General features: G+C 40.6%; 1 protein-coding gene across 3 annotated transcripts in view; it reads left to right on the top strand.

Moving 5' to 3' along the window:
* The window catches only part of PDE1C (phosphodiesterase 1C), a 291,783-nt gene that overhangs the window by 7,092 nt on the left and 269,109 nt on the right, over positions 1–15,582 (top strand). For all 3 annotated transcript variants that reach the window (XM_042921512.1, XM_042921535.1, XM_042921545.1), the window contains exon 2: positions 12,676–12,702. In XM_042921512.1, coding sequence (XP_042777446.1) covers positions 12,676–12,702 — 27 coding nt within the window. The remainder of the gene's footprint in view (positions 1–12,675; positions 12,703–15,582) is intronic.

Here is a 15,582-nt window from a genome sequence, read left to right as displayed (position 1 = left end):
AAACTCTGTTCTCAGGAAATTTAGAGTCTAGTTAGGGAGACAGTATAAATCTTTATACATGTGAAAAGTTAAAAAACAACAATAAAAGTATGTGCAATAATTAATTGCTAAATAAGTGATGTTGACACAATGTCCTAGGATTCAGAGAAGGAAGACATTTGTATATGAGGGATTATTTTTGAGTCTTTCTTTTCCTAATAAAGATCAATAAAGTTTCACCTGAATAGGTTCTTAATGTATATTAAGAGGGAGAAAGAGGTAAATATATAAATGGTAAAGGGGTTTTTACATTTAGAATGAAATTTTCTTTACTTGAATACTAATGCAGTATATTAGTACATCATCACTTGCTTAACATAATTTGGTTGTGCTGACTTATTAGCTAATTACAACTCACTATTTATCAAGCTAAGTATTTATTATTTTGACCAAGCTTTACAGCCTCTATTGGTTGGGATGCAGCCCTGAGTAGAGGGTATTTCTACATTTCTAGCTCGATTTTCTGTCTTTAGTTTTCTTTGGCTCATAGAAACTGCTTGGTTCCAGTTTTTCCATATGGAGGGAAAGCACTTACATGACCTGAGTCACGGCTTTTTGATTAGAGACTAAGAAAAATAATTGTTGAGTCTGAGGCCCATAAAGTAGTCTTTAACAGCTTGGAGAATGAGCATCACAACTTCTCATTAGCAATAAAAAGTGGATTCCCCAACAAATGGAACACTCTGTTTCTGGAGAAAGTATACTGAATCCATGTCAACTTTGGTATTCTTCAGACTTATTGAACTGTACTCTATTAAAGACCTTTTGACAGCTCTTATTAAATAAAATAAATGAGTCTTCATGAGTGTAAGAAAAGCCTAGATGTTTCTAGGTTGTGAAATAATGAAAAGCTTTAGAGAATAATTCAATTGAGAAGACATAATTTATGATTATAGGTAATGAATTTTATTGATATATCTGAACGACTACACGTACAACTATATGTAGGAAAGTAATCCATCACTCATTCACTAGGCAAACATTTCTCCGGCACTTACCATGCACCAGGCACCAGGCAGTGAGAAGCAAGATAAAGGCTCCCTCCTTTAGGGAACATTCAGTCTACTGGTAGAAGCAAATATTAAATATGTAATTCCACGAGTAATTATTTATATTGACGAGTGCTGCAGAAAAATATAATAGAGGGCTCAAACCTGGTGCAAAAATCAGGGAAGGCTTCTTCGAGGAAGTGAGATTTAAAACGAGCTATGAAGAACAAGTAGGTATTCGTTAAGTAAAGAGTTGAGGAAGAGTGTTCTAAGGTATTCAGGGGCTGGGAAAACAGCATGTGCAAAAAAGCCAAAGGATCATGGCACCTCTGAAAAAACAGGAAGGCCACGTGGCTAGAGTCAAGATTGTATAGAGACAGGAGTCTCAAGATGTGGCTAGAGAGGGATTGGATCTTGCTTCTTTTTTATTTTATTTTATTTTATTTTATTTTATTTTATTTTATTTTATTTTATTTTATTTATTTCTTCAGCTAAGACAGCAGAAGAGATGATTTATTGTACATGTGCCACATTCAGCTATAAATGAAAACAGAATTAGTCCTGAAAAGTCACAGGTCCAGGGCAAAGGACCAAAAGGGACTGTTTTGATATGAGCAAGGTGGGTCTCAAAGGTGGTCATTGTGATGAGATGGTGACGGATTTCTAGATCCATTGAATCAAGCTTTAGAGAGTAGACATGTACCAACAAATTGGTACTAGCATCCCTGACCTCTGGCTTTCCTGTTTCTGCTCCTGTGGTTTCCACGGGTGCAGAAGTTAGCAGTTTACTTGGACCTCTGCCTCAGCTTTCTTGTTTTACACTTTAGCCTGCACATTCACTGCTTCCCTTGCTTGGCTGTCATGGCACGGAGGTCTCCCAGACGATGGCCCTAAGGCTGAGAGGCTTCTTCTTTAGACCAGGGGTTTTACCAGTGGGAAGCCATTGTAGGTCTATAGGGATGGATTTGAGAGATTTTCAGGAGGCAGACTCAACAGGATTTGGATGTGGGAAATGGGGAAGAGTGTGGAATCTAGGAAAACTCCTAGGTTTTTAGCTTCATTCCTAGATGCTATTTACTTAGATCAGGTCCACTGAGGTGGGGTGGGGGTTAATGTTGTAGGTTTGGTTGTGCATGGGAGCACAATGAATGGGGAGTAGAGATAATGAGTTCAGTTTTGGACATACTGAATATGAGGGACCTATAAGATGTCCTTGAATAGATGTGGTGAAGCCATGAGCAGTTGGATAAATGAGTCTGGAGATAAATGGAAAAGCCTGGTTTGGAGGTATAATGTATAGTCCAACAAAGTAAGAAGAAAAATAAATTATATGTATGTATATACACAGACACACACAGAGAATGCAGTTTAGTGTGACACCCTAAATAGTCTGACAGAAGGTGCCAGAAGACTGTAAGTTTATATATATTTTCTCATTGACATTTTCTTGTCCAACATATGGGTAAGGCCAGCTCATAATGTGTACATAGCTTTGCTTGGAACCTTTATATTGACTACTTGGTGCCATGCTCACCATAACATGGATTTGGAACAGAGACAAAAACCTGAGGGGTTGGGGAAGGCAGGATCATTCCCAGTATTCCAAGGGAAGAAAGAGACTATGACCCAAGAAGCCAAATGAAGTTGGGCCCCCACCATGGACCTTCTGGGAACTACAGAGCAAGCATGAGCCAGGCAGTGAGACCCAAAGCGTGGAGCCCAAGCACCACAGCAGGGCCTCTTGAAGGTTGGCTGGGTAGACTCTCTAGATTCTGCAGGAGGTTGTCCTTTGTCTAGGCTTGCCCAGTGGTGCTCCGTGGGGTCACTGCTGCTCCTGAGGTGCCCTGTGATGGACACACCAGGCCTCTGTCTCTTGGGGCACTGCACAGGTCCTGGTGTAGCTCTCACCTTCCACACCATGTCTCCTCATTCATGGCCCTTTTCCTACTCTTTAAGGCCTTCCCCAAAGTGCTCTCCCTCCCTCCACTTTCATTCTCTTCCAGAGGTCTGTTGCAGCGACGCACTATTCAATATTCTGCTGAAACAGCTTTCCTTTCCCTTAAGGCCACCAGAAGAGTGAAACCTTAAATAATCAACATAAGAATGCGTTGAATATTTTGGCCGAAAATCACTATTGGACATCCAACGAACATTAAGTTTTGTTTATCCAGATTCCAAACAACCAAAATGCTGAAATAACCAAGACTTTTCCTGCACTCTAGAGACGCTCTGAGTAAATCTAGTAGTGAAAGATTGGTTTTCTTTTAAGTTAATTTATCATTTATTTTGAGAGAGAGCGAGAACATGAGCTGGGGAGAGGCAGAGAGAGAGAAAGAGAGAATCTAAAGCAGGCACTGCCAGTGCTTAACTGACTGAGCCACCCAGGTGCCCCCTGAAGGATTAGTTTTTGAAATCTACTTCCATGTGTGTTTTAGGAATAGTTCAAATTCAGACTAATATCTGACCCATTTTTTTCTCTATCTCTCTGACTCTTGTCTAAGGATGACTGTGATGGGTCTTATAATACCTTTAAATTACCTATTTTATATCTAGTATACTATTCCAGGAGGTTGTATTTGGAAATCGAGTCTGCTAACTGTGAGGGACCACAAATACTTTCATGAATAGAGTTCTGTGTTGCTCATTTGTGACACAAAAGGATTAATTACCATAAATCGAAGCTCCATAAATATTGTTTAGAATTGTCATTCTTTCTACAAAACTATGGACTAAAATTAGTCATTGTTAAAAAAAATAAAGGAATTGTTCAAAGCACCCATTTCTGGGAGTCTTTGGATAGTTTCAGTGAAGGTAACTATAGGTAAACAGAATTTGGTTCAAATGTTCAACTGATTTCCATTGATAGTAGAGCTCAGAATGGTCCCTGTGAGTGTATCTGCTAGTTAATTTTTTCTCTCTTTTTTTCTGTTTTTTGGATATTCCCATTATTTTTGCCATATTTAAATTGTTAAAATTTACAGAGCCTGTGTCCAGAGAAGAGTCTTCTGTGGATGATGTTACTGTTAGAGAAGGTTTTGGAGGAAATAGGAAGGATCTCTGCTCCCCAGGAACTGTGTGTTGACTTAAAGTCACCTGGAGTTGTAAATGGCCAGTAGCTGCTTTCTGCCATGAGTAGGTTTGGATAAGAGTTGGGAGGAGGGTGGAAGAGAGGAGCGAGGGAAGGAATACTCCTAGAGTAGATAGGAAAGGCTTAGAAAGATTAGACTGGTCGCTGGAGTTAAACTTGGCAGAAGATACAGTTTTTGTTCCGGCTAAATACACATGGGGAAGAGCAAAGTAGAGACCTGGAGCAACTCTTTGGATAATTCAATTTAAAAAATTCTACTCCTCCCCTAATTACAGGGATACATCTGTGGAGAGTAAGATTTTGTCTTAATCCTTTGGATTTATCTCCACTTTGGCAGTGTTGCATGCATATTAAGAAATATTTTTGTTTTCAGCCTTTCTCATTGATGTTTATCTAAACAGGAGCCAGGCTCCTAAGAAGGAGGTCACAGAAATCTCTTCCATTCCCACCCACACCGTTTTGCTGTGCTTATAACACAGCAAGTGGTTGTAAATATGTGAATAGAGGGATAAATAATTTATGCAAAAAAGTACTACCTGAACTTCTACAAGCATGACATTTACTTTCTATTTTCTTTCTCTAAAAACCTTTCCATATTTTGTTGTTGGTGCCAGTGGTTAGCTCACTGCCTAGCTTTAAGCAGGAGGGAAATAGTGCTTGGTCTGTTCAAAAAGCCTTGCTTTCCAGAAGAAGATTTCAGCTTTCTTTGGAGGGGGAGTCCCATTTGGGGGCCTGTTGGACAGTAATTCGAGTGCTGGAATTTTTAACCCAGGCCCAGGAGAGAAGCAGGCATGAACAAGAGATTTGGATTTCTATGTCTGGCCAGCTGTCTGCAGGCAGACAGGGGGCTGGGGAGGGAGAACAATGAAGAAACAGGCCTTCGGGAATATGGGAGCGTGGGGCACCGTGTGGATTGGCTGAGTGAATTGGTGCTGTTCCAGGTGGGGCTTCCTGTGGGGTTGTTTAGTTTGGATTAATTCTTAAAGATTTCTCCTCTTTCTAGGGCCCAGCCAGCACTAGATACAAACATATTTGCTTCTAGGAGTGAGTTAAAAATCGATGGTCTTATTTACAGCTCTGCTTCAGATTAGCGTTCTCTTATTCTTCGGGTTCACCTTCCTCGTCCCCAAACCTCACTTCTTCATTTGAATTTGATCTCATCACTTTGGGTGATGAGTACATATTGCAGGTTTGTGCCTTGGGAGTCGCTGACTCTGAATATGATCTTCCTTTTCTAACAAGGCTAAATGGAAGAGTGTGAGTCTGTGGGACAATCCCCACCCCCCCAAAAAGAAAGAACTAGCAGAAAAATTCTCTAGAAAATTTAAAGAAAAACAACCCTTTAGTAATTATTGGGTTATTCCAGGTGAAAGTGAGCTTATATCATTTTACTATTTTTCATTTTTTTATATTGCTTTGGATCTTTGGCCATGAAAGAAAATAGAATCCTTGCCCATATGGATTTTCATTCTGTAGCTCATCAGTGAAGAAATATTTGAGCTAGTAACGGAAGAGAATCTCTCACATTCTCTAATATCTTCTCCCGCTCCCCAATACTCTTCCAGAAGGTGCCAGGAGACTGCAATTTATATACATTTTCTTAATGGCATTTACTTGTTCCAAATATGAGAAGTGCCATCAAGCAGTCAATATACACAAAGCTTTGCAAGTCTAGGTTTTAATGTATGCATCATGGAAATGAAATCACTGGTAGATTAAGAAGAAATGTACAAGGACCTTCCATTCTCAGCAGCATGTAGAGTAGTTCATACAAATGATTTAAGACGTATTCAGAAGTTTCCAGAGATATCCGGTTCTCTTCAGCCTGTAACCCATATGCCAGTGAAAAACAAAACTGGAGGATCAGATGATCATTCAGGTCCTTGCTCATTTCATGGGTATTTGGGACATTTTATTGTAGTCCACTTTCCCACAAGGGAGCTGAACTCCTGAGAACATATAGTTAACTCCACTCAGTTAACTCTGTGCACTTTTTCTGAGTTTGCCCCCCAATCTCCTCTCCCTTTAGGAAACTGAGGGCCGAGAACCAAGATTTCCAAAGCTGTCTGTGTATCAGCAGCAGTAGTGACCTTGGTAGGGAAGGATGGAGACGGGATCTGGAGCAGAATGAGTCACCATTGCCTGGAAGTGCCGGCAAACACTGGAGGCTGAGAGCTAGAGTTCTCACTGTGCATGCGTAGTTGTTGCACATTCAACTTCCCACACCGGAAAACCCTCTTGTGCCCCACTGGGAGGTATCTTGCTGTCAACTTTGAAACTGAACACAAGTTTTGTTTTTTTTTTTTTAAAGCCAGCTTGTTTGAATATTAAGCCTATTTATAAACCTCATTATTGTAGCACCCATATGGCTCTTACTCAAAGACACTCACTTAAAAAAAAAACGAAAGACTGCCAGCCGCTTCGTAATTTAACATCAGTGCTTATTCAACCCTCACTTATCCGGGCTATCAGGAATGATTCCCAAATCATCTGTTTGACTTTGGAGTATGTGAAACTTACATTTATTTGATTGTGGGCATGCCTGGTACTTTGGGAACTCCAAGCCACCCAAAAAGCAAATAAAGCCCCTCAGAAGCATCCTTGCTCCTGCCTTGTTGTTTCTTGCTGTTCCCTTGCTGTTTGGGCTCTGTCCCCAAGTAGGTCCAGGTTTACTGTGGACAGAATCACCCCTTTTATGCTTGCTTAATTTCATCCTTTTTCTCCCTGGCTGGGGCCAGGAGAGGTAAAATGAAGTTCAGTGTCTAGAAGCCTCTGCTAGATGACACAGCTATGGAGAGCTTTCGGTAACTTTTTAAAATATTGGGGGTCAGTGCCCTTTGCTCTTTGGTGATGTTCTCATCTCAGTATTCACTTTTCAGAATGTGATCAGCTGGATATAAACGGACGGAAGCCTTTGAGGGGAAATTTTCCAGCTCCTCACTTCCTGTTCTATACACGTGCATGTACACATACACATACACATACATACACTGATGATAGTTCTTGGTCAATCCACAATTCCATAGAAACATTCCACATGAAACAGACATTGATTTTCAGTGAAGACCAGGAGGCTTTTAATTTGCCTAAGAGGTAAGTGGATACAGGTCAGTCAATGCTGGTTATAGTACATCATGTCTCTGCATTGAGTTACAACTTCTGGTGGGTGCTTAGGGATTCTGTGTTAGCAACTCAATGGGCTTCAGTTTTTAGGGAGCGCTTGATAAAAAGAATCTTTATCAAAAGACAACTTTAAAGGGGTGCCTGGGTGGCTCAGTCAGTTAAGCAGCTGACTCTTGATTTTGGCTCAGGTCATGATCTCAGGGTCATAAAGATCGGGCCCTGTGTTAGGCTCCATGCTGGGTGTAGAGCCTGCTTAAGATTCTGTCTCCTTCTCTCTCTGCCCATCCCCTACACTCTCTCTTTTTCTCTCTGCCTCTCAAAACAAAGTAACTTGAGATATTTCTAAGGATTATTATGGCGTCTAGTTCATAAATACTCACTTTTACTTTTTTTCTCCTGCCTTCTCAACAATGGTCCTACTTCAACATTAGAAGGACGTGTGTACTTCTGCTAGGTTTACTGGGACCACAGCCAGAGTGTGTGGCACGGTATATAGCCTGCAGGGTCCTTCGGGCTTGGGGGTAAGCTGGACACGGTTTCGGTTCCTTTTCCTCTTAGCAACACTGAGGTTAGCACCTGCTTTCTTCATGGTTCAAGTGTTCTAAGATAAGGAGAATTGCAAGTATTCAATTTTTTTTTTAACTTTTAGAAAACAATCTGCAGCCTTTTTCCTTTGCTTCTTTAATCAATGAAAAGCTTTTTTTTTCAAACAAAATTTGGAAACCTATTGAATTAAAATAACATTATTATTTATTCATTACTGTTATTAATATAGTAGCTGACTCTTAAACCCTTACTGAATACCCAGCACTGTGCTAAAGGCTTTACATTATTCTTACACTTGACTCTCACATCATCTTGTGCAGTGGGTGTTATTGTTAACCAGCTTTTACAGATGAGGAGACTGGTGGTTGGGAACGTGATAGAAGTTGCTTAAGGTCACGTAGCTTATTGGACACTCCAAGCTGGAGGAAGCTTTGAGTCCAGGCAAGTGATCAGCATAATGCTGTATTGCCTGTCCACAGAGTGAGGAGGGCAGAGCCCATTCTGGGGCACAGTTTGCAAAGCACTGTTCTAGACCTTCGTGGATACAGTTCCCTTGGCCTGGCCTTGTGGAGATGACCGGCCTTCTGTCTGAGCATGAAGCCACACCATCTCCATCTCCCATGCTGCCAGGGTTGCCAGATTTCAGAGCACAGCAGCCCCTGGTCATTCTCTGCTTTTTGTATCGACTCATTCTAGCTGTGTGAATTTTGAGATTTGCAATGTATTGTTTCAGGTTTCAAAAAATTGTAAATTGGAAGTAAGTTTGAAAAAACAAAACAGAACATTTAAAAATATTCCTTTTGTCTTTCAGGTTATGAATCAGGGATAAATTCTGATGAAGTTCTTAAAAACAAAAGGCCAAAAATAAACTGGGTTCTTTTCCAGTTCATTTCCTGCGTTTGGAAGGAAAGGACCCAGTTTGTTTTATCGTTGTTGGTTTTGTTTATTTTTGTCTAGTGTCTAAGTTCCCTCTTGGCACCCTTTGATTTATTTGCATAATTTTCTTTGAAGCCTTCAGAGTTTGCTTTCTTTCTCAACTAGTTGAAGGTTTTGTATCCTTAGCTAAGTTACTTAACCTCTCTGAACCTCCCTTCCATCAAGTGAAAAGTGAGGTAGCCCTCCCAGGGTCTGTAGATGTCAAAGTGAGTTACTTTGTGTAATGGACATGGGACAGAGGAGATGCTCCACAACTGTGAGGCCCCCAGCCTTCTCTTACTACATTCCTCGTGTGTGTAGAAAACGATGGCTGTTGTAGGTGTCCTCACTGCTCATAGTAAGTCATTGCTGAACAGAAGGAAATGAGTAGGAAGAAAGAAGTTTTTGATCAGTTTCTTGATACATTCACTTCTTCATTCCCCAGCAATATATTGAGTAACTGCCATTTGACAGTCACTGTGTTAAGAAAGAGAGAAACACCAGCAGGTAGCAGACAAGCTATCATTGCCATCAGCATAACAGATCCTAACTATCTGGAGTGACAAGTGCAATGATGTGGGTGAAGTCTGGACACCGTGGAACATACAAAAGGAGCACTGTCCAGTTTGGGAGACCCTAGAAGGTTTTCAGGAGGAAGTGATGTCTCAGCTGAGAGCTGAAGGATAAGTAGGGCTCATTCAGGCCTCACTGATCTTGCCCAGTCCAAATGATCTGTGAGTGGATCTTGAGTGGGGTAATTTCCATGGAAGTACATTTTCTCCAGTGTTTTAAGTGCCGACCTTTCAACTCCGGTATAAGATGACACTATTTGGATTGGATCTGTCTTGGTTCTGAAACTATCTGGGACAAGATGGGAAGAGAGAACTTCAGGTCTATGAAACCAAGGATGCATCTATGAGGGTGAGGAGTGAGTGTCAGGAGTGGATTATACTGAAAATCAGATTTTTGGTCTCTGTTTCTTTGGGTCTACCAAAAGCACAACCAGTATTTTGGTAAGTGTGAGTGGCAGCTGCAAATGACTCATTTATTTTGCCAACAAGCATGTTGTGTGCCACCCATGTGCTAGTTGATGTGCAAGCCCTTGGGAGTAGATACACAGATCTACATAATAGGATCCTTGACCTCAAGAGGCTCAAAATAGGGGCAAGGAGATGCAAAATTTTTAGAATGTCTATATGGCATACATGTACCTGGCTATGCCCTCTGAGATCATTCCTTCTATTTTACAGATGTGGACACTAAAGCTTGATTTAGCATAGAGCATACCTGAGGTCTCACGGCTGGGAGTGGGGGTAGTGGTTAGGTTTTGAGTCTGTCACATTCCAGAGCCCTATTGTCTTTCCACATACTTGGAGATGAGACAAGGCAATGCAAAAGGTGACCCCTTCTCCCAGGTATCATCTTTTAAAACAGGGTATAAATTATAATACTTTTCTTAACTTTGTCCTCAGCACTTTTTTAGCCTATCTCCTCCCATATCTGGCTAGGCTGGGCTGGGCTGGTTTGAGGTCGCTAGACATGCTCTCCTTACCTGTTTGTCTCATAGTTTCGTATTTGTCCTTGCTGAAATCCCAGCCATCAGTCAAAACTACCTCCTTCACGAAGCTTTTTGAGCCACCCCCCTTGTATTGGTTGTTATCATAAAATAACACTTAAGGTACATGTCTTCATTTCTGTTTTTAGAATCCAGATTTCTTTCAGAGAGTGGATTTTAACAGTGGTATTGTGAGGATTAGCCATGTGTTTTGAGTGCTTGTTACTAGTGGGTGCTGGAAATGGAAGCTCTTCTAATTTTTGTTCATCTTTGTTTGTCTCAGCGCTCCCAGCATTTGCTTTGCATGTTTCTTGGCAAATGCTAGGAGAATTCTGTGGAAGCCAATAACAAAGGTTGTCTTCTTCTGACCTTTGAAGATACCCTCTGCTGATAGAATTAGTTGGGCTTCTGGGTAGAAGCCAGGAGCATCCATCTGGCCTGCCTGCCCAATTGTCTTTGGTTCTTGCACACTCTCAATGGATTATTATTATTATTATCTTGCCAGAGATTTCTTAACACAGTTTAGTAGACAACAGTCCTAACAAGGGCCAAGGGCATGGGCCACACCACAACTCATTGTGCTCTGTGCCTGTAGATGGAACCTCTGCCCTTGGCTACTGCCTGAAGAGTGATCTGTCACTGCTGATGGGGTCCATGAACAGCTTTTAGAGGGGGTGCAAGGTGCTGTTTTAGGCACTAGGTTACTGTGGGGAACCACACAAAGAATTTGCGTTTGTGAAACTGACATTCATGTGGGCGATCTCATTTATTTCTTATCACAAGGTCTTGGGAGAGGCTCTCTGATTATTCCCACATTATAAATGAAGAAACTGAGGCTCAGAGGAGTTGAAGAACTGGTCACATATTGTAGAGCTAAGTGCCAGAGCCAATATCAGAACAGTTTGTTCTAAAGTTCAAGCCTTAACCCACTCTGTTAGTTGACCTCCTCTCTTTATGTATGATAAAATTCAAATATGTAAATATCTTTATATATTCATATAGTCCTATATATCTGTATATGTGACTATATACAGGTATAGAATAATCGTAAAAATAGTAAATATAAAGGCAGTGATCGACTAATCCACTACCCTGTGGTCATGGTTTTCATTCTGGTGTTTCCTTTCAGATAGATATTTGGTACATTAGGCAAGATCATTCTGTAGGTTCCGCGTTGCATGCTGCTTTCTTCACTTAACACCTAACACCGTCATTCATTTTTTTCATTTGAACAGAGATGTAACAGGTCATAGTGATTCTGAATTTGAAACATCTGTGCCCTTTTTAAAAAATGTGTGACATACAGCTCTATGAGCAAATCAGTGGCTTGGTTTCCTGGATGCAGTGACTGTAATGGGAGCGTAGGTGTGGAACTCCTTAGTTCTTTACAACTGGGAAGCATTGCACTTCCTGGAGATGCAGCAAGGAAGACACATTTTCCTCTCCCACCGCTTTCTTTCCTTGAATCCCCTCCAGTTAAGATCCTATTCAGACTCTTTTGAGAGACTTTAGAATCTGCAAAAACTGACATGAACATAAAAACCATTGAGATATTGGGATAGTAAACTTGATGGCCACTTTCCCCTTGGATGCCACCATGACCTGGGTGAGATAGCCAGGTCAGATATTATCTCCATTTGATAGATTAAGAAGCTCTATGCCCAGTAGATTTGCCCAAGGCTAAATAGCAGAGGTGCACTAGAACTCCAGCCATTTCTGCTCCTGCGGAAGTGTTCTTCTAGAAGACTAGCCCACAGCTGAGCCATTAGCAAGTTCCTACTGCTGCTCTTACCCCTTTGCTTCTAGACTTTCTCATTGTCCCTTTCCTCCCTTCTTCCTTCTGGGAAGAGCTTATGTCTGATCTTATGGTTTAGCGGAAAGACTCATTTTCATTGTAAAAGGCACATTCTTAAAGGGACTCCGGTGCTATATGGTGTAGGCAATAGTAATAATAGTTACAATACCAATAGCTAATAGTTATTGGGTGTTTAAAATGTGCCAGACAAAAGAAATGCTTTACAAGACCCTGCCCATTTACTCCTCACCAACCCCATGAACCTAACAAATAGAAAGGCTGGTATTTGAATCTGGGTCTTGTGGTCTTTAAAGCCTGACCTCACCCCAGATACTACACTGCCTTCAAAGGGGAAGGGGAAGGACATAAGAGGGCAGAGCCACTGAGCTCCTGGGAGGCTATTTGTAACTGTTAAGACTGCTTGTATGCATCTGAGCACAATATGACACAATAATCTGAAACTTTTAGCTGGTGTTGGAAACTCACAAGCTTCACAGAAAGAACCTTCCATGCCCATCCCTGCTGAAGTTCCTCTTCATACCCATCCCTGCTGAAGTTACCTTTTCTAATTCACTGCCTGCCACAAACCCTTTTCTGATGTGTGTTTATGCTTCTTTTCCTACAGGAGGAAATATAAGAAAACATCCCAGAGGTAAGAGTGTCTTTCTGAGAAAGGGGAGCTGGTTGGTTGAGTCATTAATGGTGCATCTCATCACAAGTCTGGCTCATGGTGGACGTTCAGTGTAATGAACAGTCTCTTGGTTCCTTCTCAGTGAGGTCCCCGCTTAATCTTTGGATCACTACTGCTGCTGGAATTAAAAATTGATTGCAGACATTTAGGGTGGCACTGTGAGTATATACCTTCCTGTGAGAATGGATCTGATGGATGAAAAGGCCTGTTAACTGCTGATCCACCTAATGACTTTACTAAAACTTTGACCGGAGAGGGGCTGGCCTGGGAGGTGCTGAAGGTTTGTGGATGGGAGTATAAAAGCATCTTTAAGTATACTTTTAGTGTTTGAATTTTCCTTTGCCTGCAGTTCCTACTTGCCTGATTCTCTGACAAAATGCTATTGAGCTCAAAATAGGTACAAATTCCTTCAAGGGCATTATTGGTCTTTTTTGGTTTAACCATGGAAAAGATAATTTAAAGTAGAATATCATCTTTTATCATCCTCCCTTACTTTGTTTTATTGAGAAGAGTTTGGAAAGCACATTCCAAAGAAATAGCGTTGCTCAGACCTTTTGTTTGCCAAGCATTAGAAGCCCGCAGTTCGGTCAAAAAGGCTAGTGTCTACTTTTCATCGATTAGATTTGATTTTGGTGTTATAACATTAAACAGATTACATTCAGATAAAAAAAAATCACCAATGCAGTAGGTTTTAACAATGGTACTTTCGGATGACTACTTTACTCTTACCTTTTCTAATGAGCATCATCTCATGGTAGAGAGTCCTGTCCTGTGGTTTCCAAATAAAGTCGATAATCTAAAGTAGTGGTGTTACAATTTGATATGTGATTTAGAGGTGCACACATCGTTGAGAGAAGATAAACAAAACCTTAGGGCTTCTTGGAGGTTGCTATACTTTTCTAAATATAGTGAGCTTATACAGATGGCAAAATAATTCTGTCTTGTTCAAGTTCATCGGGTTCATGGTAGTAATTGCATGTGAACCACTGAACAGGATATAAATTAATCACTCAGATTAGAGGGCATAATAGTCTTCAGTAGTAAAAGGTAATTTATCATTTTTACTTGTGGTTAACCTGGGGCATGAGATATTTCAAAGTTGCTTCGATTTTATTTTAAGAAGGGATAAATAGGTTGGAGGGAGTTTTACAAGAGAGTGGCTCAAACCTGTCAAGTTTCAAATTACTATGTAGATTATTTTTGAAAGCATATTTTTGCATATCTTACATGAATGCTGTTGCATTTCTTATTATGTCGATGTAATAAAAAAATAGACTGTCTTGTGCCAGCTTCACTGAAGTCATGTAAAGTGCAAATTAATAGAGGGTTGGTTTGAGCTCTTCTATTTTTAATCATATACATATTTTCATGTGAAATAGATCCATGTCTACTAATCTGTCATTGATAACAAACCATCCCTAAACTTATGGCTTAAAACAACCATTTTATTCTGCTCACAGTGTTATGAATCAGGAATTCAGGAAGGACTTGGCTGAGTGGTTTGCACCTGACCCAGCTGGAGTGAGCTGGGGCTACTGGAGATGGAGGGTTCACTTTCAAGATTGTTTCTCTACTCACATGTGGGAAGACTTGGTGCTCCTTGTTTCTTTCTCTCTTTGCACATGGCTTTCACCTTCCAGCATAGAACTTGGGCTTCTCACTGCATGGTGGTCTCATGGTAGTTGCACTCTTTGCTGGCTTCCTAGGTCATGTGTTTCAACAGATTAGAAGCAGAAGATGCTGGTCTCTTAATTATACAGCCTGGGTCCAGAAACTGGTACAGTGTCACTTCTGTATTTTATTGGTCAAGATATCACAGAACCCACCCAGATTCAAGAGAAGGGCACATAGATTACATCTCTTGATGGAAAGCTGTTAAAGAATTTGAGACCTTCTTCATACACCAAACCTATAACTTTTTTCAGAATGATCTTGTTTGAGGACTTTTCCAGGGATCTGTAAATTTGGATTAAGTGAATACCTCATTTGATAAATGAGAGACACTTTTAAATATGTCTTGATACCTCTTTCAGATGCTGGTCTGTTTGAATGTATGCTTGTCTATTTGATGATTCATTTGTAGCTGTGATTCCTTTTTCATGTTAGGGACAAGCATCCTAGTGCGGATTCAGCTGGTTAGTTGCATGCTAAGTGTAGTTGTTTGGCCTCAGCTAATAATTAGTCAGATAAAGCTGATGGCTTCACGTAGGAAAACTAAATGACATAAATGTCATATGAAAAAGCTTTAGATCTCATAGGTTTGTTTTGGACATTAGGAGCCCAGGATACAAAAATAATCTACCTGTGTTTAAATTAGGACGAGAGTCCTAGGCTTCATTTCATTTCACTTATGTATTTATTTATCTTTCAAAGCCATGTTAAAGAAAAAGAAATCATGGGGCACCTTGGTGGCTCAGTCCTTTAAGCATCGACTTTGGCTTAGGTCATGATCTCATGGTTGGTGGGTTGGAGCCCCATGTCGGGCTCTGGGCTGAAAGCTCAGAGCCTGGAGCCTGCTTCCGATTCTGTGTCTCCCTCTCTCCCTGTCCCTCCCCCGCTCATGCCCTGTCTCTTTGTCTCTCATAAATAAATAAACATTAAAAAGAATTAAAAAAAATCCTCTGGCTTTCAAAGTCATCATCATCCTACTACAACTTAACTGAAGTAGGTATCTTTTTAAAAATATTTTATCAAGGACCAGGCAGATCTTAGTAGCCCCAAAGAATGTTATGGTAGTGGTTTTACTGAATTTCACTTTTAATATTAAGGAAAATATACTCGTCTCTTCCAAGACCAGAATTTCAACCGAGGGAATGATGTTATAGGAACTCTTTACTGGCT

This window comes from Panthera leo, chromosome A2 (assembly GCF_018350215.1).
Source record: "Panthera leo isolate Ple1 chromosome A2, P.leo_Ple1_pat1.1, whole genome shotgun sequence".
Classification (NCBI taxonomy): domain Eukaryota; kingdom Metazoa; phylum Chordata; class Mammalia; order Carnivora; family Felidae; genus Panthera; species Panthera leo.
This window is presented reverse-complemented; position numbering and strand designations above follow the sequence as displayed.